The 26,382-nt window shown below is 39.2% G+C and overlaps 2 protein-coding genes across 2 annotated transcripts; one reads left to right on the top strand and one right to left on the bottom strand.

The window, feature by feature from the left end:
- The first annotated feature begins 17 nt into the window (after positions 1-17).
- Positions 18-8,911, top strand: LOC117528482 (zinc finger protein 510-like). Its single transcript, XM_034191117.1, has 4 exons — positions 18-449; positions 573-691; positions 7,598-7,700; positions 7,799-8,911. Exons 1-4 carry the CDS (start codon positions 179-181, stop codon positions 8,671-8,673), a joined length of 1,368 nt encoding a protein of 455 aa, XP_034047008.1. The 5' UTR covers positions 18-178; the 3' UTR covers positions 8,674-8,911.
- A 9,816-nt stretch (positions 8,912-18,727) lies between these two features.
- On the bottom strand, positions 18,728-26,051 carry LOC117528484 (zinc finger protein 765-like). Its single transcript, XM_034191119.1, has 4 exons — positions 25,752-26,051; positions 21,989-22,125; positions 21,797-21,902; positions 18,728-20,069 (listed from the first exon to the last, which is right to left on the bottom strand). Exons 1-4 carry the CDS (start codon positions 25,996-25,998, stop codon positions 19,456-19,458), a joined length of 1,104 nt encoding a protein of 367 aa, XP_034047010.1. The 5' UTR covers positions 25,999-26,051; the 3' UTR covers positions 18,728-19,455.
- Positions 26,052-26,382: the final 331 nt, after the last annotated feature.

The raw sequence follows: 26,382 nt of genomic DNA, 5'->3' as shown, positions 1-26,382 counted from the left end.
CAACAAGTTAGCTTCGGGAAGGAACTGGTAACCTACATTTAAAAAAAAAGAAAAAAAAAAAAAGAAGAGGCGCTAATGTGTGTCTCATTTGTCTGCTAGCTGTCAGCTGCGCTTTTTGAGCTCCGCCTGCTGTAGGTGTTTTCTGTTTTGCGCAGCTGCCGGAGTGGATGTGGGAGCGATGGCGAGCCGCCTTTCTTTTCACGCTCAGCTCTCCTCCATCATGGACACCGTGGCCAGGTCTGCGCTCAGCCAGGTGTGCAAGCTGGTGGACGAGGACTCGGCCGAGCTGCGCTTGGAACTGTCCCGCCTGCTGCTGGCTAATTCGGCCTTGAAAGAAAAAGTCAACAGTTTGGAGTGTGAGCTGACTGTTGTAAGGAGCGACGCCCCCAAGCTGTGTAAAAGTTATCGCACCGTCGGTGTACAAACCGGAGGATCCGCCGATACGAACGGTACTAGCGGTTCCCTGCAGGGGATATATTTTTCACGTAGCTCACGTTGTGTGTGTGTGTGTGTCTGTTTTGAGTTTTTTTTATTATTAGTTTTATTTTATTTAAATTTTTTACACCCCTCAGAGTCCGGGCCTCCGACCATAGAGGGTATCTTTGGGAATGACTGGTGCATGACTTTGTGGAAGGACAGAGACCCGTACAGCCTGGACAGAGTCACATTCTCCCCACAGTCCTCCGAAAAAGTGAGAGAACACTTAACACAGCAGGCAGTTACTCTCAAGTATTTTGGACAGTAACCGGATTTGTCATTTTGCTGCTGTGCATCACCACAGGGGAGCTGAAGCGAAAGTCAAAATGTGCTTGTAATAACATTGTAATTAGATATGTTTTTATTGCAATAACAGCGATTGGGGTCACACTTTGAGTGGTTCCGAAACACTTTACCCCCTGTCAGTTTCTCCTCCATGACATTTTGCCCACACAAATACTCTTTTTATTTTTCTATGGGCGCGACCGGTGTCGCTGACTGAACGGTCCCCCCCTAAAAATCAGTCTGCCCTGCCTTCACTGTGCATGCGTCATTTCTGAGCATCAGCAGTGATTCACCAATTATCTCCTTGTTTCTGCTTAAAACTGCACCCCAGTCATCATCTATCTCAGTAACAGATATGTAAGCTTTTTTACAACAATCATTTCCACATAAATTCAGCATTATTTCATAAAAGACAGGGGACCGAGCAGAGCACCACAGCAGCACGTCTGAGTCAGTAGCGATTCACTGATTATCGTCTCATTTCTGCTTAAAATGGCCTTATTTCTACTTATACTGACTTTAAAATGATTTACGAGGTTTTAATTTGTCATCTGGTGGTTAGTAATCACATTATTCCCTTTGATTGTTTTGGATGTAGAGAGTCAGACTGAGTGTCCCTCTCATACGCTTGCGCAGTGAAGGCACAGTGAAAGGCAGGGCAGACCAATTTTTAGAGGGGACCATTCAGTCGGTGACATTGGGATATTTGGATATCTCAGAGGCCCTGTCAAGTAAACAAGAGATTGCAGAAACCCATGTTCTACTCTGTCAAATGGCAAACATTTGCAAAAATCTTTGCAAAATTTCGTGAGATAGTCGTGCGATGCAGAGATGGCCTAAGCAGTGAAGCATGGTCGCAATACAAGATGAAGACTAAATTAATTGGCGAAGATCCATACAAAATACCCTCATCTGCATGGTTGGAGAGTGAGAGTTCACTGCCTAGTGTTACATACATGGATGTCTTGAGTTATTTATTGTTTTCACCCAAGGAAAAACTACATATACTACATATGTATAACCAGTTTCTTTGTGGCTGGGTCCAAGAAAAAAAATGCCACAGGTTGCAGGTGACAAATGCCTGACGAGCTGAAGGTAGGCTGGCTATGTGTAGACAGTCGAACCTACATGTAGTGAGACTGATCTGTTAAGCTGTACTTCTGTCTTTTTTCCTTCCTTTAATGGTCATTTTACATCTATTTAAAATACAATGGATCTGGAAAGTATTCACAGTGCTTCAATTTTTCACATTTTGTTATGTTACAGCCTTATTCCAAAATGGTTGAAATCCTTTTTTTTTTTTTTTCTCAAAATTTTACACACAATACCCCATAATGACAGTGTGAAAACGATATTTTTATTTATTTATTTTAGATTTTTGCAAATTTATTAAAAATAAACTTAGAAATCACAGCCTTTGCCATGAAGCTCAAAATTGAGCTCAGGTGCATCCTGTTTCCACTGATCATCCTTGAAATGTTTCTACAGCTTAATTAGAGTCTACCTGGAGAAAATTCAGTTGATTTGGAAAGGCACACACCTGAAGGGCTGTGCACTGACGCTCCCCATCCACCTTGATGGAGCTTGAGAGGTGCTGCAAAGAGGAATGGGCAAAACTGCCCAAAGATAGGTGCACCAAGCTTGTGGCATCATATTCAAAAATACTTGAAGGTGTAATTGCTGCCAAAGGTGCATCAACAAAGTATTGAGCAAAGGGTGTAAATACTTATGTATATGTGATTTCTTAGTTTTTATTTTTAATAAATTTGCAAAAAATGTCAAAAAAAAATTAAAAACTTTTCATGTTTTCATAATGGAGTGTTGTGAGTAGCATTTTGAGGGAAAAAAAATAATTTACTATTAATTTACTCTATTTTGAAATCAGGCTGTAACATACCAAAATGCACAGCATGCACAGATGTTGTCCAGGTTTTTCCCATATAAATTTTGTTGCACTTGTGCTCACCATAAAAGTCTCCTTTCTTCGCTGAGTTTTTCACAAGATTCGCCCTGATTCCTTATAGCCTTCGGCAGTCTGTAGTAATGCAGGTCCGTCTCTCTGTCTGACTTATTGTGGTAGTTAACGATGCAACAGTAATTCACCATGATGGCGTTAGATTGCAAATGCCTATATCTGTGTCGTAATACTAAACTGGTCAGGCAGTGCATGTTTGTTATGCTTTATTATTCTGCTTTAGAATATATAACATTCTCTGCAGGAGAGGTGGCCAAATGGTTAGTGTGCATGTTTCAAGACCACCCCTGCCCATTCCCCATGTAATGTGGAGTTCCGCTAGTCAGATCAACATGCAGATCCATCTCAAATCTGCTGCGGTGCCCCCAATTTTGGAAGTGGGGGGGGAGCCAAAGAGATTAACTAGAATCTATAATATTCTCTATTTCAGGGTTGCATAAATCATTGCACGCATGACTTAGTTCTCTTGTCATGCCTGCATTCATTTAGCTGTGAACAGATACACAAAAATTGTTCTCTTAAAACTTAAAACAATGCAGGTGTTGCGAATTTTTGCTGTGTGCAGTAAACAGAGCGGAGAAAACAAAAACAAGTATAGATCCTGGAGTTTACTGTGTGTAATTATGTTTAAAGCCCGTATAGTGACTGTTTAGGCACCCCCCATGAGGGTTATTATAAAATATAAATTAACATGTACATGAAACAGTTCATAGCTTGTGATGAAACTATTTTCTCTAAAGTACAGTTTGCAAGTTAATTAAAGTCACAGTTAGTTCATATAGTTTGTTGACATCCAAAAAAATCTGCTAGGAATTTTTCTTTTTAATCCCCAGAAGTACTGGCTATTTTTTGTTAAAACGATGTTCATGTTAATGAGCTGAGTCAGAGAAAATCATGCAGAAAAAGAGAAGTTGGCTGGATGACAATCACCAATTTCAATGAAACTTTCCAGAAGTGAAGAACAATCATAAAAACTTGGACCCATAACATTTTTTCACTCCATAAAAAGCTCTAAACAACTTTAGACAATTTTTAAAATGATCCACTTTTGGCCATGCTTCCTGTCTCTACTTTGAAATATAGAGTAAAAAAGCCAATGTTGAAAGTGAATGTTCTCAAATCTCAACACCTGTATTGCTATTCCCTGTGTACCAGAATTTAGGAAATATATTTTTCTAAATGTTTTTAGTGTCTGTAGCGTGGCATATTGCAGCGTAAATTAGCAAAGTTTCTGGACACATCTGTGCGAGGTGGCTGTTGATGCACTGACTCCAGCCCCAGTCCACAACTTCTGAATGTCCCCCAAGTTCTTGAATTGGCTCTCTTTGACCATTTTTTCAATGTTACCGCCATCCCTGTTGCTTGTGTCTCTTTTTCTACCACACTTTTCCCTTCTAGTCAACTTTCCAGCACTTGATGAACAGTCAGCCCAATCAGCAATGACCTTATGTGGCTTGTCCTCCTCATGGAGGGTGCCAGTTAGTGTCTTCTGGACAGCTGTCAAGTGAGCAGTCTTTCTCATGATTGTAGTTATGTGTACTGAACCAGACTGAGAGATTCATGGTATTTACGGTGGATCCAGAAAGTATTCATAGCGCTTCACTCCCAGGAATTAGGAGTGGTTCTGGTCTGATGTTTATAAGGTGCTTTAGATTTGGTTTAGATTTACAAAACCTAGTCTAAAGCACCTTATAAGCATTTGTCATCAGTCATGTTTTTCTTTCAATACTACTTTTCCAATTCACTCGAAAAATTGATATGCACATGCATATATGAGGTTTCCTCACACTGATAACATTTGTTCACCTATCAGTCAGGATTTTTACAACAGAGCCACTTCAAACATTGGACATGGTATGTCAACCAATCCACATGTATTTATACAACCCCTGGCAATAATTATGGAATCACCGGCCTCGGAGGATGTTCATTCAGTTGTTTAATTTTGTAAAAAAAAAAGATCACAGACATGACACAAAACTAAAGTCATTTCAAATGGCAACTTTCTGGCTTTAAGAAACACTATAAGAAATCAGGAAAAAAAAAATTGTGGCAGTCAGTAACGGTTACTTTTTTAGAGCAAGCAGAGGGAAACAATATGGACTCACTCAATTCTGAGGAATAAATTATGGAATCACCCTGTAAATTTTCATCCCCAAAACTAACACCTGCATCAAATCAGATCTGCTCGTTAGTCTGCATCTAAGAAGGAGTGATCACACCTTGGAGAGCTGTTGCACCAAGTTGACTGACATGAATCATGGGTCCAATACGAGAGATGTCAATTGAAACAAAGGAGAGGATTATCAAACTCTTAAAAGAGGGTAAATCTTCATGTAACGTTGCAAAAGATGTTGGTTGTTCACAGTCAGCTGTGTCTAAACTCTGGACCAAATACAAACAACATGGGAAGGTTGTTAAAGGCAAACATACTGGTAGACCAAGGAAGACATCAAAGCGTCAAGACAGAAAACTTAAAGCAATGTGTCTCAAAAATCGAAAATGCACAACAAAACAAATGAGGAACGAATGGGAGGAAACTGGAGTCAACGTCTGTGACTGAACTGTAAGAAACCGCCTAAAAGAAATGGGATTTACATACAGAAAAGCTAAACGAAAGCCATCATTAACACCTAAACAGAAAAAAACAAGGTTACAATGGGCTAAGGAAAAGCAGTCGTGGACTGTGGATGACTGGATGAAAGTCATATTCAGCGATGAATCTCGAATCTGCATTGGGCAAGGTGATGATGCTGGAACTTTTGTTTGGTGCCGTTCCAATGAGATTTATAAAGATGACTGCCTGAAGAGAACATGTAAATTTCCATAGTCATTGATGATATGGGGCTGCATGTCAGGTAAAGGCACTGGGGAGATGGCTGTCATTACATCATCAATAAATGCACAAGTTTACGTTGATATTTTGGACACTTTTCTTATTCCATCAATTGAAAGGATGTTTGGGGATGATGAAATCATTTTTCAAGATGATAATGCATCTTGCCATAGAGCAAAAACTGTGAAAACATTCCTTGCAAAAAGACACATAGGGTCAATGTCACAGCCTGCAAATAGTCCGGATCTTAATCCAATTGAAAATCTTTGGTGGATGTTGAAGAAAATGGTCCATGACAAGGCTCCAACCTGCAAAGCTCATCTGGCAACAGCAATCATGAGAAAGTTGGAGCCACATTGATGAAGAATACTGTTTGTCACTCATTAAGTCCATGCCTCAGAGACTGCAAGCTGTTATAAAAGCCAGAGGTGGTGCAACAAAATACTAGTGATGTGTTGGAGCGTTCTTTTGTTTTTCATGATTCCAAAATTTTTTCCTCAGAATTGAGTGATTCCATTTTTTTTCCCCTCTGCTTGGTCTAAAAAAGTAACCGTTACTGACTGCCACAATTTTTTTTTCCTGATTTCTTATAGTGTTTCTTAAAGCCAGAAAGTTGCCATTTGAAATGACTTTAGTTTTGTGTCATGTCTGTGATCTGCTTTTTTTTTTTTTCTACAAAATTAAACAAGTGAATGAACATCCTCCAAGGCCGGTGATTCCATAATTTTTGCCAGGGGTTGTATAACCCTTTACAGCAACCAAAAGGTGACCAGTGTTCTACAGTAAAATCAATAAAGAAAATTCACAGGAATAAAAGCAACCATACAATAAAATAAAATACACTCTCACTCATCTTCTACCGCTTACTCCATTTAGGAGTAATGGAGAGCTGGAGCCTGTCCCAGCCGTCATAGAGCGTGAGGCGGGGTACACCCTGGACAGGACGTCTGTCTGTTGCAGGGCCAGATAGAAACAAACAAACAAATTCACACCCACATGCCTACGGACAATTTAAACTTCCCATTATATATAGACATTATAGTATTGTTGAGTATTGTTTATTATAACCTGTCCACCTGATTCAGAAATTTATGTGCATAATCGTAGGTTTCTCCACCCTGTGAACTTTTGAGTCATATGGCGTTGTGCTTGTTCTGTGCACGTGTGCATCATTTTTGGGACTATGAGTGTTGAATTGTACATGAATGCTTCAGTTACTGCCAGCCGGGGACGCCAAGCCACAATGTGTAATGCCTGGTTCACACAGCAAGATCTTAAAATTGTCGGTAGGTTTTCAATAGGTGAGAAACCCCACACGTGGCGATTTAAAAAAAATTATAGATATAACAGTTTTGGTCATACAGTGTGTGGTGTGCAGTCACATGGTAAAGACAACACACCACGCATGAACAGATTTCACTCAGGACCATTTCCAGGTCGGTTGGGAAATCTCGCAAAACTTCTTGAGATCAAACGTGACTTCGGAGAAACAGTTTTGGATTCCCCTGCGTGTGTCCGTCACCTCACTTTCTGATTGGCTACATGTCATATTCAACAGGCTGCGTGCTTGTTTGTGCTCGGGTACACACCACACGCTGGGACATCGGGCCAAGACAATCCAGCATGTTGAATATTCACGATTTGAGGTCTGAGCCATGCCGACGTCCTTCCGAGCAGACTAGAACACTCTAAACACACCACACACGGCAGGAATATCTGATAAGATTATCTTTAGAGCCATCACAATTGTTGGAATGGGAAGATCGGGTCAGAAATCGGCAGCTGGAGTCTCTGTTGTGAAGATCGTGGCTGCACGTAGGTCACCTGACTGCCATGATACACTGTAATTTGATTGTGCGTGTCAAAATGTGGTAATCCACATAAATTTGCATCTAAAATTTGTCTTATCAAAAAAAAAGCCTGTAGTCTATGTACAGTAAGGTTATAAACAAAGCCTGCGTTTCAAGCTGTGCTCCCACATTATTGTATACAACCAACTACTGTTGTGTATTTTGACTTTTCAGTCCATGGCGATGATTTCTGATCATATTACTGTAACTGAGGTCAAAGAGGAGGATTATGAGGAGGAAGCTAGCAATTGCCAGCAGGAAGCGCTTAACACAGAAGGTAAGACACAAGTTTGGCATGAGGCGAGACATGCTGCAGGTTTAGTAGCTTTACACACCGTTTTACTGTTTCTCATCTCCCCTTTTTGTATGCGACAGATGATGAATGCATAGCACAGGAGCCGGAGCAGCTGTCCGACGCTTACACAATGGAAGGTAGCACTTGCAGCATGTCGTTTGACCAGGAGGAGCAACAGGTTGCTACTGCAGATGGCCTTCAAGACCCCTCTGTGCAGTTGGTGACCGTCAGCGACGCAGCCGAGGCATACAGCAGCCACATCATCCCAATCGAAGATGATGAGGACGAGGATGAGGATGATGATGTACAGTTTGTACAAGAAAGTCAGCAGGAACCAAAAGTAGCTGCAGCTGGACCAAGTCAAAACGTGCAGAAGTTACCGGTGCAGTCCAAACACAACACTCATCAGGAAAAAGACGCACGCAGGCATTTTAATATGCTTCATTTACACAGCACCAGCAACACAAACAACAAATTCACATGTAAAGTATGCAGCAGGACCTTCTTCCACAAGGGCACGTTAACGCACCACATGAAATCGCACAAATCCACCTACTGCAACATCTGTAAGCAGCACTTCCCCCACAGGGACGAACTAAACACACACACCTGCATACCACCGGTTCCTCCTGTGCGAGTCAGCAAGTCTTGCGAGCTGTGCGGGAAGACCTTTGCAAATCCCTCTGCGCTGAGGATTCACTACGTGGTCCACACGGGCGAGAAACCCTACAGCTGCAACTTGTGTGGGAAAGGGTTCACCCAGAAGGGGAATTTGAAGTGTCACCTACGTATTCACACCGGAGAGCGACCGTTCAATTGTTTCAAATGTGGAAAGACTTTCACACAAAAAGTGAACCTCAACCACCATCTAATGGCACACAGAAATCGCGAGGTGGTTGGAGAAAAGCCTGCAGAAAGATCACTTGAAATATCGGTACCCGAACCACATCAGTGACCGTTCGCGGTATAAGAACAGTAGCAGTATTTTATTTAAATGAGCTGTGTACCCAGTATAGAGGTAGTTAATGTTTGAACTGACTTGTAATCCTTAGTATTTTATCCAAAAAATGTTTTTTAAATGTCCTGGTTTTTGTCTTTAGTACTACTTTTTAGCAGTTTAGTGTTTTTGTTTTTTACATCCAAGTTCAAGTTGGTTTAAACTTGAAAAACTCATTAAATAATTCATTATTATACACCAACTTGCTGTAGCTTGTTTACTTACTCTGCTAAAGCAAACACTCGATCAAATGGTTCATTCTAAAGTGGTAATGTAAGCAGCATACAGGAGAATAATTCACTCAGTGATGGTTTTAATCTCTGCACAGAAATCCCATTGTACTTGGTACAAGTAACTCTTCTCTTGTACGAACTTGGAAGTAGAGTGATTGATTGAGTAGCACTGGTGAACACTCACTCATCTTCAAGCCCTTACTCCAACTAGAGCACTGCACTCAGAGCGCAAATCTCCACCAACACCAGTTTCCAATTCCACAAATTTTTTTCGTGGAAAAAAATTTCAAGGTCAAAGTTCTGTTAGAAGTGGCTTTTCATAAGATAGAATATAATACAAAAATGTAGATCAAAGGGTCTTTTCAATGTTAAAATCAAATATCCACAAAATCCGCAATGCAGATCAAACTTAGTCTATTCATTGACAGTGCCAGTATCTGGATCAAACGCTAGTGAGTGCCAGTCTGCACCTCACGTACAAATACGAGTATGATTGGGGCATGTTTAAGATATGTCAAATATACATTAATTGGGTTTTCAGTGTTAAATTTAAATGGCTAGAAAATCTGTAATCCAGATCAGACCGGATCAAACTTTATCAAGACAATAAAGGATAATATTCTATGTAACACTCTCAAATATGAAAAATCTTTTTTGACAGCCATGAATTTTTAATATTCATTCAGTGATAAAGGATAGGGATTTTTTTCCAATTCTCCAAGATTTTTCCTGACTTTGACCTTGAAAACGGAATCAGTCCTTGCCTGTCATGATATGAATCCTCTGTAAAAATTTCATAATGATATATGAAAAATTGTGGGTTACAGGCTGTTCACAGACAAACGGGTTAAAACATAACCTCCGCCCAACTTGGTTGGTGGAGGTAAAGGGTCACGGGGGGGACTGAAGCCTCTCCCAGCAGTCATAGGGCGAGGCGTGGCAGTGGCACACCCTGGACAGGATGCCACTCTGTTCTCATTCTCACCTGCACACCTACCAAAAATTTAAAGTTTCCAGTCCACCTAACTGGCACGTCTTTGGATGTGGGAGGAAGCTGGAGCACCCCGAGGGAACCCACGCAAACACGGGGAGAACATCCAAACTTCACACACAGAAAGGCTACAGGTGGGACTCGATCCCATGACCTTTCTGTGAAGCAACAGTCCTAACCAGTAGACCACCATGCTGCCCCAGTGATGAACACAGAAGAAAAACAAAGCTGCAATAATGACACAACACAGATACAAGACCATTTATTTAAAACAGCAACATTACAAACCACAATTTCTGGAACTCTCCAGTCATTTAAACATGACAAACTTACATAAACAAACAGTCCTTTTTCTTTCTTTATAAGACACGGGCTTCACCGCCTTCTGAAATGGACAGTATGTGGGTGGCAAAGAGCGGTGAGAGTACAGTGATACGGTAACACTTTAACTTTTAACTGTGAAGAGGTAGTTTTCATTCTGGTGTCTAAGCTACATGTTTGCAAGAGATAAAGCCCTTGCAGTGTTAATATACACATTTTCAACTTAAATATAACAGAACCATGGATGAATTTACATAAAGTGTATGACAAAATGCAAATAGCCTACTTTGTGTCATACTCTGAGCTTTGCACATTAATAACGATCACAGCAAACGTCTAATTTAAGCCAGTCACCCTTCATATGAACATCAGTCTGAAAATAACGTCAAAGGTTTATTATAAACACATAGTAATATTTGGTAATGACTCTCCAAACCAGACAGCTGGGCTGATTCACTGTGCACACCAGGTGGAGCAAAAATACTCAGCATGCTGCTGCTAAATTTGTGCTGAGTTCATAACATCCATTAAGACACAAAATATCCAACATCATAGTAAAATTTAAAGTGGTTCTACTTTGATATCTAGATGCATTTGAGAATTTTATGGTGTGTGTGTATAGTAATCTGGAATAGCTATTCCTGGGAAATCGTGTTTTTTTTTTTTTTTTCTCAGAACACCACACCCATTTCCTATTTGTAGTGAATAGTAGTGCAACAGCAACAACTTGCGAGTGCTGCTAACAAATAGACAAAAGCAGTTAAGCTCAACATAAACTGCCATGAGTGACACAAAGAAAGATGTGTAAGATCAAGGTTGTTTTTTGTTTTGTTTTTTTTATAATAATTGTTGGTGTGATTATTTATAATCTGACAAACAGGATGTACACTGTAAAAGGTACCAAAAACCAGTGCCAACATAGACAATGAAACACTGCCATCTAATCCCAAATGAAATGTAATCTGTAACACTTGAACGCTTCCTCCAGGAAAAAACACTGGCTCCGTTTACATGCAGATACAAATCCGGTTGCTAGCTGATTATTGGCAGTTAAACAATTATGAGAAATCGGATTAACACACTGGGATTTCTTCCCAATACTCCGATTTGTTTGGTACATATAAACCTTTAAATTTATTTTGTTCTTTTACATTTGTAAAAGCAAACAGCACTCACATTTCCAGAGGTACAGCGGGATGGACCGTTGTCACGTTGGGCCTCGTAATATCCTTCATCAGATCACAAGGTTCAGCGTTGTGTGTCCAAAAAAAGTGTGCTTCAATGGTTCTGTGTGTTTCAGCCTTTTAAAGAGCAAATGTTTGGGGGATCTGTGCGGTTTCATATTTATTGAAGTTGACCGGAGTTTGCTCAAAGAATGCCACATTTCCTCAGTTTTTGTACGCAAGGATATCAACTCTGTGCACGTCCTCGCAGACAGAGAGGTAGAGCACTTTTTTCTGTATACAGTCTATGGTTTTTGTTCAGGAGCTGCCCTTTCTTGTTTCTCCACTTTCAATGAAATCCAACTAATGAACTGAAACCATGTAAGCCCAGTTTTTGTCTGTTTACCAAAGTGCATGTAAACACGTCAGATCAGATTATTACAGTCAGCTGATTCTTATGGTCATGTAAACGTGCTCAGTGAGGCACGCAATAAGTAAGTTTCGGCTAACAGCTGTTGCACAACAAACAGCTGTTAAGAGGTGAGAATGGGGCCAAAGAAAGCACCCGTGAAGGAGGATCTGGAGGATATTAAGAAGGTTCTGGATACTCTCACAGAGGAGGTTTGTGCCGTAAAAACTCAGCAGAAGGAGATACTGGCACTAGTGAAGGAAGTTAAGGACCTGCGAGGCCTTATTGAGCTGAAGGACAAACAGATCGCATCGTTGGAAAGAAGGGTGACTGAGATGGAGCAGTGCCGGCGAATGAACGATGTTGTTGTATCTGGGCTCTACATCAGACCCAGATCGTATGCGCAGGCAGCAGCCTCTGGTAACGGGGGAGCCCGATGAACAAGACAAACGCTCCACAGAGCAACAAGTTGCTGCTTTTTTACAAACTAAGGGGATTGATATGGATTTAAACACTATTGAAGCATGTCATCCGTTACCCAGAAAGAATTCAGCAGACAAACCTACAGTCATCATGAGGTTTGTTAACAGGAAAGACAAAACAACTCTGCTTAAATAAGGATATAAACTTAAAGGATCCAATGTTTACTTAAATGAACATCTCACTAAACACAACGCAGATATAACAAAAAAGGCAAGATACTTGAGAAAACAACAAAAAATTCAAAACACATGGACTACAAACTGTAAAGTATTGATCAAACTGAACGGGTCTCCAGAAGAAGCCAAAGTGTTGCTGATCAGAAGCATGGAGGAATTGACAAAATATGAATAAAACATGGTACGTGAACGCAACCAACTTTCATAATGACTGACAAACATACAGACCATTCGTCGGTGCTTCTGAACAGTAATAGTATAACTGAGATCATGCACGGTTATGAGAATGTGGAATTACAACCTTTTCAGTATACTGAGCATCATATACAAGATCTGGAATATGAGATAGATCCAGACAATCATTTGTATTCCTTCATAGATAGTAACTGTCAGTATTATACAGAGGAACAACACAATAACTGCATTTCAAGTGATGGGAAATTGTCAATAATCCACTTTAATAGCAGGAGTCTGTACAAAAATTTTGGGAGTATCAAAGACTATTTAAAACAATTTTGTCAACCAGTCAGTATAATTGTCATAACTGAAACATGGCTTACAGAGGGTGATGACACAAACTATGAGCTGGAGGGTTATGAATTTAATCATCTGAATAGACGAAATAGAGGAAGAGGAGTGACTTTGTATGTTGACAAAAGGATTAACTACAAAATTAAAGATCAAATGGCTGTGGAAAATCTTTTGGAATCCATCACAACTGAAATAGGTATGAAAAAAAGGCAAAAATATAATTATTAGCTGCATATATAGAGCTCCTGGCTCTAAAATTGACAAATTTCCAAATTGGACAGAGAAATTGTTTTCACAGATGGGTAATAAGCGAGTATTTGTTTGTGGAGATATAAACATTGATCTCTTAAACCCGCATCAGCATATAGTAACTGAAGGTTTCATTAACACTATGTACAGTCTAAATCTATATCCAAAAATTACTAGGCCTTCAAGAATCACTTCACATTCAGCTACTCTCACTGATAATATATTTACAAATGATATTGATACCAAAACACTAAGTGGCTTATTAATTAATGATATTAGTGACCATTTACCAATTTTTATAGTAACTTATTTGAAGTTTAATAAAAAATGTACTGAGAAAAAACAATATTGCAAGCGCCTGCAATCTGAAGAAGCTATCACTGCCTTAAAAAATGATTTACTTTTACAGGATTGGAATCCCATTTACAATCAGCAAGATGCGAATTTAGCATATTCCGAATTTGAAAACATATTTCTCAATATATATAACAAAAATTGTCCAGTTATACAGTATAATAAAAATAATAACTATAAAGCTAACCCATGGATAACAAAAGGTCTTCAAAAGGCATGTAAAAAGAAAAATAGGCTATACAGAGAATTCATTAAAAGTGAATCAAGAGAGGCAGAGGTTAAATATAAGGACTATAAAAATAACAACTATTATGCGGAACTGTAAAAAAAAACAAACCATACTTTGGAAAAATACTAAACGATAATAAAAACAATATAAAGGAAACACGGAAAATATTGAATAGTATTATAGCAAATAAACCCAAATCAAACTAGGACTGCAAGCAGTCATATACGGGCCCTCGTTCCGCACGACCGCCTACCCAGGCTAATGCGTGCCCTTGTGACCAGATGTGGGCATGTGCATACAGGGGCAACCACTCATCACACAGTTAAAATTTTAAGCAAATCACACAAAGCATGAAGGAGTTATGACATGTTGATGGTTCATCCACTAGGGACACTCAGTGTACAAACAGAGGGGTCAGGTGTGTTCAGGGGCCAACCGTGATCACACATGTGAAGTTTCAAGTCAATCAGGCAAAGCATGAAGGAGTTATCATGACTGGTTGTTCCATGGCAAAGGGTCAAAATGGCGGCGCCATAGCGGCCACATCCTTCAACATAGAGAAAAGCTTTCGATAACTTTTGGTCAGTATCATCTGTGGATGTTGTGAAAGAAATATGAAGTGCATTGGACAAAATCCCTAGGAGGAGTTCGTTCAAATACAACGTGTGGAAATCATGGCAAAATGACAAGAAAATTCAAAATGGCAGACTTCCTGTTTGGAGTACACCAATGGTGCAAGAGACTTTTTTGTACGTCTATGCAAGTCACACGTGTACCAATTTTCATCTCCCTACTCCAAAAAAACCACTATGGGGAGGGTTTTTTGAAAGTTTCAAGGGGGCGCTATTGAGGCATTTTGCCCCGCCCATGGGCGAAGCCCCTATGAATTGTAAGAGGTTGTCATGCTTGACCTGTGTGTCAACTTTCATGATGATATGACAAAATTAAAGCCATCAAAAGGAAGAACGTAATTTCATGGCGAAGGGGCAATATTCAGCACGCCGCCACACGGACGCCGTTACTCATAACTTCACGGCGATCATCGCCTACGTTCACCAACTTGTTCTGCATGTTTTAGAAGTGGAAGGAAGTTGATGGGGTTAACTATGTGATATCAGTGCCTGTTTAAGTATAATGTTCCATGGCGAAGGGTCAAAATGGCGGCGCCATAGCGGCCACACCCTTCAACATAGAGAAAAGCTTTCGATAACTTTTGATCATCACCATCTCTGGATGCTGTGAAAGAAATTTGAAGTGCATTGGCCAAAATCCCTAGGAGGAGTTCGTTCAAATACAACATGTGTAAATCACACCAAAATGACAAGAAAATTCAAAATGGCCAACTTTCATGATGATATGACAAAATTAAAGCCATCAAAAGGAAGAACGTAATTTCATGGCGAAGGGGCGATATTCGGCACACCGCCACACGGACGCCGTTACTCATAACTTCACGGCGTTCATCACCTATGTTCACCAACTTGTTCTGCATGTTTCAGAAGTGGAATGAAGTTGATTGGGTTAACTATGTAACATCAGGACCTCTTAAAGTAAAAATATGACATTTCCTGTTACCACCGGGGGGTGCTAGGGCAGATGTGGGAAGTTAATATATGCAGACGTTCAGGGCGGAGCCCTCATCATGTCCAACAAGTTTGAAGGACCTATGATGAAGTATGTGGGCGTGACAGCCATTCGAAGTGAAATAGCGTGCTCTGAAAAGCTCGCCAAAGTTTGACGAACCCTAGCAGCAACGCCGTTTGACCTAATTACATTCTTTTGATAACTTTTGATCACCATGGGGTCAAGATGATGTTGACCAAATTTGAAGACGATTGGATGAAATCCCTAGGACGAGTTCGTTCAAATGTAAGTAGTGGAAATGGCCAAAAATGGCAAAAATGAGCTCAAAATCAAAACTTAAAATCAAAACGGCCGACTTCCTGTCGACATGGTAAATATGTGTATCGAATTTCGTGAGGCTACGACGAAAAACCCCCAATGCGGAGGGGTTTTGGAAAATTTCTAGGAGGCGCTATTTCGCTGCGACCTTGTGCACGACCCCTAAAATATCGAATTTCGGATCTGGCCAGACGACTTTGCAAAGTTTGGTGAGTTTTTGAACACGGGAACAGGCCGAAATTTCGATTTCAAGAGTGAGAATAATAATAAATAAATAAATAAATAAACAAACAGCGCAATTACAACAGGGTCCTCGTAGGACTTTTTCCTACTCGGGCCCTAATAATAATAATAATAATAAAACAGCGCAATTACAATAGGGTCCTCGTAGGACTTTTTCCTACTCGGGCCCTAATAATAAATAATAAAAAACAGCGCAATTACAATAGGGTCCTCGTAGGACGTTTTCCTACTCAGGCCCTAATAAATAATAATAAACAGCGCAATTACAATAGGGTCCTCGTAGGACTTTTTCCTACTCGGGCCCTAATAATAATAATAATAATAATAATTAATAAACAGCGCAATTACAATAGGGTCCTCGTAGGACTTTTTCCTACTCGGGCCCTAATAACTATCCAGCATACTTTACTTATGACAACAAAGATGAATATAACATGAGCCAAGTAGTGAATAGTTTCAATAAATTTTTTGCTAATGTTGGGCCAGATCTGGCAGCTGAAATCCCACACAGTACTTGGGAAAATCAGCAATTAATCGCCAGAAATCCGCACACAATGCTTCTCAGCCCAGTAAATGAAAGGGAAATTATTAACATAGTTAGTACATGTAAAAGTAAAAAGTCAACAGATCATAATGAGGTACATATGTCCTTAGTAAAGCGAATAATTACTGAAATCTTAAAACCATTATCATATATCTTTAACAAATCATTTCAAACTGGGATTGTTCCTAACAGTATGAAAGTGGCAAAAGTGTACCTTTATTCAAATCTGGCAGCAAGCATCTTTTTACTAACTACAGGCCTGTGTCTCTACTGTCACAATTTTCAAAGATACTGGAAAAACATTACAATAGCAGACTGGATAAATTTATAGATCGACACAACTTGCTTGATGAAAGTCAGTATGGTTTTAGAGCAAAAAGGTCCACGACACTGGCATTGTTCGATTCCATAGAAGAGATCAATAAACGTGGACCAAAGGGTAATAGTTGCAGGTTTATTTATTGACTTAAGAAAGGCTTTTGACACAATTGATCACAATATATTATTTCAAAAGTTGGAACTGTATGGGATCAGAGGAGGTGCTCTGAGTTGGATTAAAAGCTACTTACAAAACCGAAAGCAGTTTGTTAAACTCGGGGAATACTGTTCTTCATATCTGGACATCATTTGCGGGCTACCACAGGGTTCTGTGTTGGGCCCAAAATTATTTATTTTACACATTAATGATTTATTTAAAGTTTCAGATATGGTTAAAACTGTGCTCTTTGCAGATGACACAAACCTGTTTTGCTCAAGGGGAAAATCTGCAATAATTATTATCTGATTTAGGAACAGAAATGATAAAGTTAAAGAGATGGTTTGATATTAACAAATTATCATTAAATTTGTCAAACTAAATTGATGTTATTTGGAAATTATAAAAACGACATACAAATTCAGTTAAATATACATGGGGTAAACACAGAACGTGTCAAAGAGAATAAGTTTTTAGGTGTCATTATTGATGAAAAAATTAACTGGAAAGCTCATATTCAGCATATTCAAATGAAGGTATCAAAAAGTATTGCAGTATTAAATAAAGTAAAGCATGTTCTTGATTGCAGAGCACTACATACTCTCTATTGTTCTTTGGTTGCACCCTACTTGACTTATTGCGCTGAAGTTTGGGCTACATTGCAACCATTATTCATTCTTCAAAAAATAGCATTAAGGACAATTCATAATGCAGGTTATCGAGACCACACCAACCCACTGTTCAATAAATCTCAAATATTAAAACTTAATTATATGATTTCGTTCAAGACTGTTCAATAAATGCACAAAGTGAAAAATAAACAAGTGCCATTTAGAATTCAAGAATATTTTACTGAGAGAGAAGGAAAATATAATTTACGGGGCTTGTATAATTTTAAAATTGCTGGCGCGCCGACAACCAGGAAAGGTTTCTGTGTCTCCATGTGTGGCCCTAGATTATGGAATAACCTGACGGATGAACTCAAACGATGTCCAAATATCAGTTTAAAAATCAATATAAAAAATTATGTTTTCAAGATATGTATCTAATGAAGTACGATGAGTTTTGTATTGTCAGTTGTAATTGTGAACTTGTTCAGTAACATTCATTTGTGTATGTGCATGTATGTATATCTATGTATGTGTGTATATGTGTGTGTAATTATGTATGTATGTGTAGGTGTATGTTGGTGTGTGTATACATGTATACTGTATATGTATGTAAATATGTATGTAGACGAAGACACGGTGTTCACTTGATATGTTTATGATAATGGGATTTGAGTTTGTGTTGTTAAATGTATTTGTAGCATGGCCCAAGCAGAGGGTCACCCCTTAGAGTCTGGTCTGCTTGAGGTTTCTTCCTCAATACATCAGAGGGAGTTTTTCCTTACCACTGTCGCCTGTGTGCTTGCTCTGGGGGTAGGTAATGTGTATATATGTATGTATGTATATATGGGGTGGGCGTTTATAAGCTTTGCTTCTGCTCACTCCCTTTTTTGGTCACACGTCACTGTGGAATTGTCTTGTATATCAGTTTGTTATTGACAAGTTCTGTGCCAAATAAATAAGTTCAAGTCATATGACAAAGTGCTACAAAAGCCCAACACAATCAACATGCTTTTCTGATAAAATAAAATTTAAAAAAATAGGAGGAAAACGTTGTTTAAAATGTGCAAGACTGACGAAACTGTAAAATACATTTTTAAGAAAATAAACACTGGCTACAAAGAAGCCCTGTTGTGAATCACACTTACAGCCACATATACTGATATCATATAGCGACAGTGATATGACAAACCAATTAAAGAAAAGAAAAAAGCTCCAGCTCTATTGGTATCCATTCCAGACGAGGCCTAACATCACCAAGTTGAATGAAAATCAGTGCGTTTCTGGTTTTGACACAAGTGAAAACAAACCTCGTTGGGTGGGGCAGTAAACCTAAAAACACTATAACCAGAGGTGGAAAACCCTGATTTCAGTGAGTAAAAGTCCTACCTAAAACAGGTGATTTCACTGATTTAGCGCATCTATCTGCTGAAGAGTTGAACCAGCTGGTTTAGCCTGTGGAAGGAATAAATATGTGGCAGGACTATTACTCGCTGAAGACACGGTTTCCCACCTCTGACTGTAACATCATGGCAGTGTTTGTTTGAAAAAACATCACAGCAGCTGCTAGCTGGTCAACCAGCTACACAGTTCCAAACGGCAGAGTTACTGGTTTGGCTAGAATGAGGTGATAACACCTGACAAATATTAAGGAGGGATCTACACAGAACGATAGCTCAAATAAATAAAACACATTTGTGGCTATGATACAGTTTAAATATGTAAAATACACAACTTCCCTCCACATTTCAACTTTCTGCGGAAATAAAACACTGGCATCATCATCATGAGACTCTGAAACAACAACCAAGCTATTAATGCGGCTTCAGTTAACTCAAACACTGGTGGTGATTTAAACTGTATTTGTATGCATAACTTTTCCCACAGTCCACACAGCTGTATGGCTTCTCACCCGTGTGCGTTCGACGATGAATGTTCAAAGAGCTTTTCTGGGAGAAGCTTTTGCCACACTCTGGACAACTGTATGGTTTCTCCCCCGAGTGCACGCGCTGGTGCAGTTTCAAGTAGGTTTTCTGAGCAAACTGCTTTCCGCAAACTATGCAGCTAAACGGCTTCTCGCCCGAGTGTCGTCTGATATGGACTTTTAAACTGCTCAGATAGTTGAATATTTTCCCGCAGTATAAGCACTGGAACCGTTTAAGCGATTTCATCTGTTTTGGCTGAATGAGGAGCTGTTTGGTGGCATTCATGTGGATACTGTTCGTGAAATCTGTGTAGTCACCGGTGGTTGATTGAGGGTTACTGTTGTCAACCAGATTACTCATTGATGCATCTTCTATCAACTTGTCCATAAAAGTTGGTTGCGTGTCTTGTTGCGGTTGCACGTGAGCCACCAAAGCAAAGTTGTTTAACTCTCCCGCGTGAAGCTGCAGCTCGCTGACAGATCTATGAATCATGCTGTTCTCCTCAAACATTCCAACACCTGTCAAATTAGGATAAACACAGCTTAATCCCAGAAAACCATGTGATCACAATGTATAGAAAAGTATGTAAATATTGGGACACTGTCTACCACAACATACTGCAGGTGAAAGCACGTATTGAATATGAGCTCAAGATGAAAGCAGATGTACAAATTACACCACTTATTCTAGTTCCAAAAGTATTTGGACAAACTAACATTTAAATGAAAATGCCATTTTAAATCACTTGTTTCTGTATCATTTATGCTGTTTGTGCGCCATTTGGATTCCCCCCAGTTGTTGTACTCTATATGTATATGTTTACTTAGCTACATTTCAGTCTTCACATGTGTGACACTTCTTTGTGGTGCTTTGCTTGTCATTTTGGTATTGGTAGCATGGGCAAATCAGACAGTCACCCCCACTGAGTCCAGTCTGCTTGAGGTTTCTTCCTGTAATTAGTTTTTCTGTTGCCACTGCACTTGCTCAGAGGGTGAGTGAGGGCAGACTTTACTCTTGTGAAGCACCTTGGGGCAACATACAGCATGCTTTGATTTGACACTGTATAAATTCCATATTTTCCAGAGTACAAGTCGCAGATGAATAAAGGTCACTTTTTCTGTATTTGGAACTCAGTTTTTAGCAGCATGTCCCTTGGGGCCAAGTTTAACAACAGACAGGAACTCAGCATAGCACATGTGCACACCACAGTGTTTGCTGTTACTTAACATAAGGACTTTTACATTAACAAAATAAACAAGATGGACAAATAAGCATGCATTCGACAACATATTGGATTTTATTTCATGCAGATGGACAGGAACTGCTAATCCACAGCAGTGAAAACAACAAACATTAAGTCCATTAGACCTTTTCATAAGCTCTTGAATTTGGGATTTTTGTGCATTGTTGCAGTATGCTTTTATTACTGGTGGGTTTTTTTGTTGTTGTTGCATGTGGTGATTTCTAGGAAACCCCTGTATAAATTTTATTAATTTAGGAACAAATGTTTATTATATATATATATATATTAGTACCAGGTGCTTCATTTTACACTGCTAACTGCAATGCCCCTAATTCATCATAGCAATGCACAAAACCACCGTGAAGCCATTTTTAACACAACACACCCTCATTAGTAAATTAGCTTTTGCATTATAGTACGGTCCACACAGCGCTACCTGCTGAATGATGGCAGGTTTGTTCAAGACATCTTTGGTCTCCAGTCTTGTACAATGGCACAGTAATAGTGATTATTCCCTCTGACCAATCATTAATCTGCAGTATGTTCATGTCATTTCATGTTCATTTGGTATCACCTCATCTCATTTGGAACCACGACAAAGGCGATACCCTGGTACCAGGTTTGGTCAGCGGAAAACAAAAATAGGTGGACAGAATGGCGTTGAGTCGACCAGGTACCGTGAAGTGAAAAAGCACCAATAAACATAACCAGATTTTTTGTTGTTGGTGGTGCCTGGCTACCACTGAGGGTGTGCTCAGTTCCTGCTTGAGTTTGGGGCATTTTTACCTTCAGCAATAGATATATAGCTGATAGATTGTATAACATTCTATGTTCTCTTTTAGAAATTTGGCTTAAAGCAAATAATAAATTGCTGTTCTGTTTTTATGAAGGAATACTCATTATCTTCTTTCAAATCCACTATGATGTGGCAAACAGATAACATGCCAAAACTTTGATCAAATAATTCATGACCTGACTGCATTTTAATAAACCTAAACTTACGCTTTCTGTTATCAGTCACTCTCATCTGCTGGCCATTGGAGTGGTCGTCATATGTTTCCTCTTTAACAAAGATGAGATCTGGCTCTCCATCCATCAAATCTATAGCCTAAAAATTAAGGCATGTAAGAAACAGTTTTGAGTGGTTTAATCACTTTAAAGAAAAATGCACGAGTTGTAAAATTATTCACAGACTTGTGCTGCCATGCTTGTCATAGCACCAGACTCCATTATAGTTTTCCTTTGATGGGGAAGTTTATTGTCCCGCCATAGGTCCATGCACCACTCTTTTCCAAAAACACCCTGAATGGTTGGCGCGGAGTGCTGCTGCTCTGTAAAAGGAAGCAGAAATCAAACTGTGACAGGTCATGTTGACAACACTTATACTAATCCTGACCCTAAACCATTAGGTAAAGTAATTTGCACATACATGCTTGGCACCTGCAGAAATGGTCATATTCAGAACTAAAGTTAAAAAAAAAAAAAAATAAAAAAAAAAAAAAAAATCCAAGTGTGTTGCAGTTCACAAACTGCATGTAACATGAACACATTTAAAATTGAAAATTTTTACAAATAATGTTGAAATATGTTGCATCTGTTTCACTAATTATTACATTGGACATGTGTGTTAACAAATTTTGGTGACATAAATAAGATGCCAATTAGGGTGCTAATTTATGTGAATCATTAACAGCCATAACCAAGAATGTCTGATCAGACATGTCATATTCAGATTATATAGTGTTGAAACATTTACAGCGATGATATAATACTACTAACATAAGCAACATGTTGGCCGTCATCATGTCCCACATCAGCTTGTACTGAAGGTTCTTAAATTGGAGCAATATCTCCACCTGGTGGACATTTACCATTAATACAGGTTTAATAGAATGTATATATAAAATCAAAACCTGATTGTGTGGGAGACATGCAATTAATGTAACTGAGCGTGAACCTTCTCTCAGCACCCCAACTCTGACTAACTTCCACCTTCCATGGATGTAGGTGTATGTTGAAAGGCAGGGAATAGACAAAGATAGGGGTCTCTTCTGTAATCCCAACCCATGAGCACTTTGTAACGCACTTCATTTTAAAATATGCAAAAACACACACACACATCGTAGCTGTGGATAAGGAAGTGGTTTTTAAACTATTTGATTGAACTCCTATGGAAACTGCAACAGGCAAACACCCCCTGTGCCCTCTACAAGAAGGTGTTTTGTGCAGCTTATACATCACCTGAAGAGGTTTATGAACCTAACAATATTTGTTTTGATTATGATATTATGATTTAGTGTTATCAAAAATCTTATTTTGCCATCAAAAGGTTACATGATACAGCATGTAGATAAAGTATGCAAATCTTAATTCATTTGTTTATATGAAATGAATTGCATCACATACACATGCATGAATGTGGAAAAAACCTGTGTTAGAGGCGAGCTGTGTGTGTCTTGCAAAGTCATGCCAATTTGCATGGACAGTGTCTTCAGCATCATCTTGCTTGACCTCTTGACCACGTCACAGGTCATCATGAGGGAAATGTTCAATGGTACGCCCTGCACCTTCAGAGATGCCCCTTTACCTTCGATGACCCCTTGCTTATTGTCAAAGATCAAATTTGATTTTCCATTGTATTGGCCTTGCTGGAACTTCGTTTATTGCTGTATTGGACTTGTTACGACACAGCAAGCATGTCTTAAAAGGCCAATTGATCAGCGGTCAAACATTAACCAAGGTCAAAGGTCAAATCTGGATTTCTGCTCTTCTACAATTTGATTTGTGTGTATGTATGTACATTTAACTTATTATTATTATTATTATAATACAACACCTTATTTTCACCAATAATTTCAATAAGAAATATATTCTATTCAAAATACAAATGAAACATCTTGTTATTCATGGTCTCGCAAACATGTTTTGAATTTTGAATGATCCTTTGGGCAAGCAGTTGGCATGATCCAGTCTATGCGCCTTTCTTTATTGCATTTTGGAAGGTGGATTTTGACTGGTTTCTATTTGCACTGCAGATGGTTATACCATAAATACACTCCACATAGAGGAACACTAGTCTCCCCCTGATTATTTTGAGCAGCGTGTGTGTGTGTGTATATATATATATATATATATATATATATATATATACACTTTCAAAGTAATCCTACCCAACCTTGTATATACAACCCCTGGCAATAATTATGGAATCACCGGCCTCAGAGGATGTTCATTCAGTTGTTTAATTTTGTAGAAAAAAAAGCAGATCACAGACATGACACAAAACTAAAGTCATTTCAAATGGTAACTTTCTGGCTTTAAGAAACACTATAAGAAATCAGGAAAAATAATTGTGGCAGTCAGTAATGGTTACTTTTTTAGACCAAGCAGAGGGAAAAAAAATATGGAATCACTCAATTCTGAGGAATAAATTATGGAATCACCCTGTAAATTCTCATCCCCAAAACTAACACCTGCATCAAATCAGATCTGCTCGTTAGTCTGCATCTAAAAAGGAGTCATCACACCTTGGAGAGCTGTTGCACCAAGTGGACTGACATGAATCGTGACTTCAACATGAGAGATGTCAATTGAAACAAAGGAGAGGATTACGAAACTCTTAAATGAGGGTAAATCATCACGCAATGTTGCAAAAGATGTTGGTTGTTCACAGTCAGCTGTGTCTAAACTCTGGACCAAATACAAACAACATGGGAAGGTTGTTAAAGGCAAACATACTGGTAGACCAAGGAAGACAAAGTGTCAAGACAGAAAACTTAAAGCAATATGTCTCAAAAATTGAAAATGCACAACAAAACAAATGAGGAACGAATGGGAGGAAACTGGAGTCAACGTCTGTGACCGAACTGTAAGAAACCGGCTAAAAGAAATGGGATTTACATACAGAAAAGCTAAACAAAAGCCATCATTAACACCTAAACAGAAAAAAACAAGGTTACAATGGGCTAAGGAAAAGCAATCGTGGACTGTGGATGACTGGATGAAAGTCGTATTCAGTGATGAATCTCGAATCTGCATTGGGCAAGGTAATGATGCTGGAACTTTTGTTTGGTGTCTTTCCAATGAGATTTATAAAGATGACTGCCTGAAGAGAACATGTAGATTTCCACAGTCATTGATGATATGGGGCTGCATGTCAGGTAAAGGCACTGGGGAGATGGCTGTCATTACATCATCAATAAATGCACAAGTTTACGTTGATATTTTGGACACTTTTCTTATCCCATCAATTGAAAGGATGTTTGGGGATGATGAAATCATTTTTCAAGACAATAATGCATCTTGCCATAGAGCAAAAACTGTGAAAACATTCCTTGCAAAAAGACACATAGGGTCAATGTCATGGCCTGCAAATAGTCCGGATCTTAATCCAACTGAAAATCTTTGGTGGAAGTTGAAGAAAATGGTCTATGACAAGGCTCCAACCTGCAAAGCTGATCTGGCAACAGCAATCAGAGAAAGTTGGAGCCAGATTGATAAAGAGTACTGTTTGTCACTCATTAAGTCCATGCCTCAGAGACTGCAAGCTGTTATAAAAGCCAGAGGTGGTGCAACAAAATACTAGTGATGTGTTGGAGCATTCTTTTGTTTTTCATGATTCCATAATTTTTTCCTCAGAATTGAGTGATTCCGTATTTTTTTTTCCCGCTGCTTGGTCTAAAAATGTAACCGTTACTGACTGCCACAATTTGTTTTCCTAGATTTTTTTCATAGATCCGATTTACAAAAGGTTTCATTTGAATCAAAATTCTGCGATAAGTCAGTCAATGCATTGATTAATCTGTCAAAAAAAAACATGATTGATGGATAAATCTTGTGGTTTTTAAGTCAGGAAGCAGTGAGAAATGGTCAAAGCTCGCGTTTTCAAAGGCTTTATTTTGGCCACAGTCTGGTCACATTCCTAATTCCTGAACCGAATAAGGAGGTGGGCGCTGACCTGCAGAGAGCCTCCTGCTGCCGACAGCCTGGTGAGCCTCCCTGGCTGCTTTCAACTGGATCTCCAGAGAAAAGCACCTCCGTTTGAGCGCCTCGTTCTCGGTCTTGTGTTGGGAGATCTCACTGTAGAGGACAGACGAGCATTCATCAGCCAGGCTGCTGATTTCCACCAAGGCCGCGTTCGTCAGTTTCTCCAGGATAGCGGCTAACTGGCTCCGGAAATTTCGATTTGTGCCGTTGCACATCATTCCGACAGGCGGACACGAAGCTTTTAAACGTTACAACAAATGTGAACAAAGAAAATTTTAACTGCGACTCTCGCACCGCTCAGCGACGGCTAATAGCTTCTCTGCGCCGCCAGGGATTGTGGGTAATAAAATAAATTAAAAAAAACTATTGCTGGAAACTGAGATGACCCTCGTGTCAGACGTATATTCACAATCTGCGCATGCGCAAAAACCAGGACGTTTCGTCATGTTCTGTACTAAGGACTGAGAGCTGGTTTTAATTTATGGAGAAAAATAATCCGTCTGTAAACCTGATTTTTGGTTCGCACACAGAAAACGTAAACTCAGTACAGAACAATCTTCTGGTTTTTCGCGGAGATAAAAGCAGAATTTATTCACATATCA

This window comes from Thalassophryne amazonica, chromosome 16, assembly GCF_902500255.1.
Source record: "Thalassophryne amazonica chromosome 16, fThaAma1.1, whole genome shotgun sequence".
Classification (NCBI taxonomy): Eukaryota; Metazoa; Chordata; class Actinopteri; order Batrachoidiformes; family Batrachoididae; genus Thalassophryne; species Thalassophryne amazonica.
The sequence above is the reverse complement of the archived record's forward strand: the minus strand, read 5'-3'. Positions and strand labels throughout refer to the sequence as shown.

Bases quoted from the DNA above. Each gene is read 5' to 3' on its own strand.
- LOC117528482 (XM_034191117.1), top strand. From the start codon at position 179: ATGGCGAGCCGCCTTTCTTTTCACGCTCAGCTCTCCTCCATCATGGAC. The intron at 450-572 runs GTACTAGCGGTT...TACACCCCTCAG, and splicing joins AGGATCCGCCGATACGAACG to AGTCCGGGCCTCCGACCATA. The intron at 7,701-7,798 runs GTAAGACACAAG...TGTATGCGACAG, and splicing joins GGAAGCGCTTAACACAGAAG to ATGATGAATGCATAGCACAG.
- LOC117528484 (XM_034191119.1), bottom strand. From the start codon at position 25,998: ATGATGTGCAACGGCACAAATCGAAATTTCCGGAGCCAGTTAGCCGCT. The intron at 22,126-25,751 runs GTCAGCGCCCAC...TTCCTTTTACAG, and splicing joins CAGCAGGAGGCTCTCTGCAG to AGCAGCAGCACTCCGCGCCA. The intron at 20,070-21,796 runs GTAAGTTTAGGT...CTAATTTGACAG, and splicing joins AGTGACTGATAACAGAAAGC to GTGTTGGAATGTTTGAGGAG.